Source organism: Uloborus diversus, chromosome 9 (assembly GCF_026930045.1).
Source record: "Uloborus diversus isolate 005 chromosome 9, Udiv.v.3.1, whole genome shotgun sequence".
Taxonomy (NCBI): Eukaryota; Metazoa; Arthropoda; class Arachnida; order Araneae; family Uloboridae; genus Uloborus; species Uloborus diversus.
The window spans coordinates 92,525,773-92,528,417 of record NC_072739.1 but is presented as its reverse complement, the minus strand read 5'-3'; the positions used below and the strand labels follow the sequence as shown (position 1 = coordinate 92,528,417).

Genomic DNA, 2,645 nt, shown 5'->3' with positions numbered 1-2,645 from the left:
TGTGGTCCAACATGTAAATTTTTTACGTGAAAATGCTTTATAATAATTTGAGTTAGCTTGTGCTTAGCAGGGAGTATCGCAGGATGCTTTTGAGAATAACAGAGGTTCGAATTTCTTAAACGACCACCTACTCTAAGGACGTTATTTTTATCTAAGAAGGGGTTTAGAGATCTTAATTTACTATTACCTGTTACGAAATTTCCCTTTGATAAGTTCGTTATTTCCGTTTCGAATTCTGTCCTTTGAACAGCCTGAATAAGAAATGTTTCCGCCTTCATTAACTCTTGCGTCTTGATTGGGCCAGATGTTCTTTGATCTGGGTACCTGCAGTTTTGAATAAATCTAAACATAAAACTTAGAGTTCTCACAAGTTTTGTAAAGTTATTAGAGATTCCTAGAATGTGATTAAGAAATGAATTGTTATCTATCGTAACAGTCAATGAAATGTTCGATAGTTCATTAGGAGTTTGTCTCTCAGCTTCAATCTTGTTCCCCGAGTGTCTCCTAAACTCTTGAGAGTATTCTGCAACATCAGCTGGGGTGCAGATCTTAACAGTTGACAGTAGGATAGCTTTACGACTTGAAAGTAAACAAGTGTCTCTGTCCTTCCCCCGCTCGAGTGAGGGGTTTTCAACACCTGTATTGCTTGAGGCAAATTGTGGCGAAAAAATTGTGCTTCGTTCGCCATGGGGGTTGAGGATGAATGCATGGGAATTTCCGGTCGAGCTGTCCTTGTGTAGTAAAGAGTGGTGCCTTTGTGAGCACTGTCGGCAGCTGTTCTTAGATTTGCAATCTTGTACTCGGTGAGATAATCCAAAACAATTTAAGCACAAATTGTTTTTCCGCACTAGGTCATACCTTTGTTTGACATTTAGACGCTTGAATTCTTCACAATTATGCAGATTATGTGAATCACTGCACAATTTACAACTGTTCAATGGCAATGGCTTATTTACACTGCTTATAGATGTTTTTTGGGTTAATCTGGGTTCTATTTGTGAAGTGTATTGAATTTGAGAGTTCTCCAAAAAATGATGCCTCTTTTCTAAGAGTTGAACAAAATTGCTCCATTTTGGGAGGTCTGTAGAGGTTAAGGACATCTCAAATTGTTTTCGTGATTCTGCATCCACCTTTTGAAGAAATATGTTGAGGAGTAAAACGTCTGTAAAATCATTACATTGCAGATCCATTTGCCGGAGTGCACGCAGATGCTTATGAATCTTGTCCACAAGATTTCTCAGCTCATCTGCAGACTCATGAGTAATTTTCTGGATGTTTAACAGCTCTTGTATATGACTGTTCACAATTAGTCTCTTATTTTCGAACCTCTCAGTCAAGGCCTTCCACAGGGACTGGTAGGTATCATCTATTGTTTCTATTTCTTTGGCGCGGCCGATAAGTGATGATTTCAGGTAATACAGTTTTTGTGAATCTGAGAGGGAAGAGTTGCTATTGATGATGGAGTTAAATTGTTCTTTGAAGAGGAACCATTCTTCATATTTACCGTTAAATTTTGGAAGTGATATTTCGGGAAGCCGGATACTGATTGTTGAATTAGGTGGTGCATTATTAAAGGAGCGGGAAATATTGTTGTTCAGCTGCTTGAACTTGCGCTTGAGGGCGACTTCTATTTTTTCTAATTCTTCTTCGAGATCAATGAAAATCTTTTCATTTTCGTCCAATTCCTCATCCTTCAGCACTGAATAGTAATCCAATTTCAGCTGCTCGAATTTGGTTTTTAGAGCTTGCACATGTTCAAGTTTGCACTCGATTTCCGTCGAGTCCATTGCGTCGATATCACTTCCTATAAATGATAGCAACCGCGTGACTTGTCCTTTGAGACCTCCTCGTCTTCGGTTCAAAATGTTGAGGTCCGTCATCTCGTTAAGTAGAAAGTCCGTTAAGAAATCAAATACGCTGATTCTCCTCCGGTGAGACTTGACCAAAAATGAAGCCGCCTGGCTTCAGGGGGAAAAACTAATTTTCCAGCAGTGGACTGTATATTGAGAATATTGACTGCATTGATGAGTCGTGGTTAAAACAACAACAATTAAATTTATTTACAATTAGAGTATGAGCATAATATTAAAGTAAGACAAGGATACGCATGTATCCTTACAAGGGATTGGGAGCGAGAGCCCTATGGCTGCATCCGCTAGCTACCACGTTGGAAGTGCATCTCCAAGGGGTGGTTTCCCACGCTCCTCTCACAATGGAGGCTTTAGGGTTGCTTGGCAAAGCCAAGACCCCAAGCGTTGCTCCTTATCGCTCGGGGACCCGCGCAGAGGCGTTAACATTGGTTAAAGTGAATATTCATTGGTTTATAGTGGATGATTGGAGAATCATTTTCAGGGTGATTCTGAGCTTTGAAAGAGATCGTGAAATTTTATTCTATGTACTTAGGATTTTTCTTCCCCAGCTAGTGTTAAAACCTAGTTTGATTTATTTTTTAAGTTCACAGGAAGTTGTTTTAGTATTGTGACTCCTAATCCTATGAGAGTTAAGAATGACTAACGCTGGTGAAAATCATTCTGAAACTTTGAAGCCTGAAGATGAACAGATGGCATGCAACGAACATGAAAATGAACATTGAGGCTTCTCCACAGCCTGATGATATGATACACTTGGGTGATTGTATTTTCACT

The 2,645-nt window shown here is 39.5% G+C and overlaps 1 protein-coding gene across 1 annotated transcript; it reads right to left on the bottom strand.

The window, feature by feature from the left end:
• Nucleotides 1-277: 277 nt before the first annotated feature.
• On the bottom strand, nucleotides 278-1,880 carry LOC129230374 (uncharacterized). Its single transcript, XM_054864772.1, has 2 exons — nucleotides 1,178-1,880; nucleotides 278-324 (listed from the first exon to the last, which is right to left on the bottom strand). Exons 1-2 carry the CDS (start codon nucleotides 1,878-1,880, stop codon nucleotides 278-280), a joined length of 750 nt encoding a protein of 249 aa, XP_054720747.1.
• Between the last annotated feature and the right edge of the window lie 765 nt (nucleotides 1,881-2,645).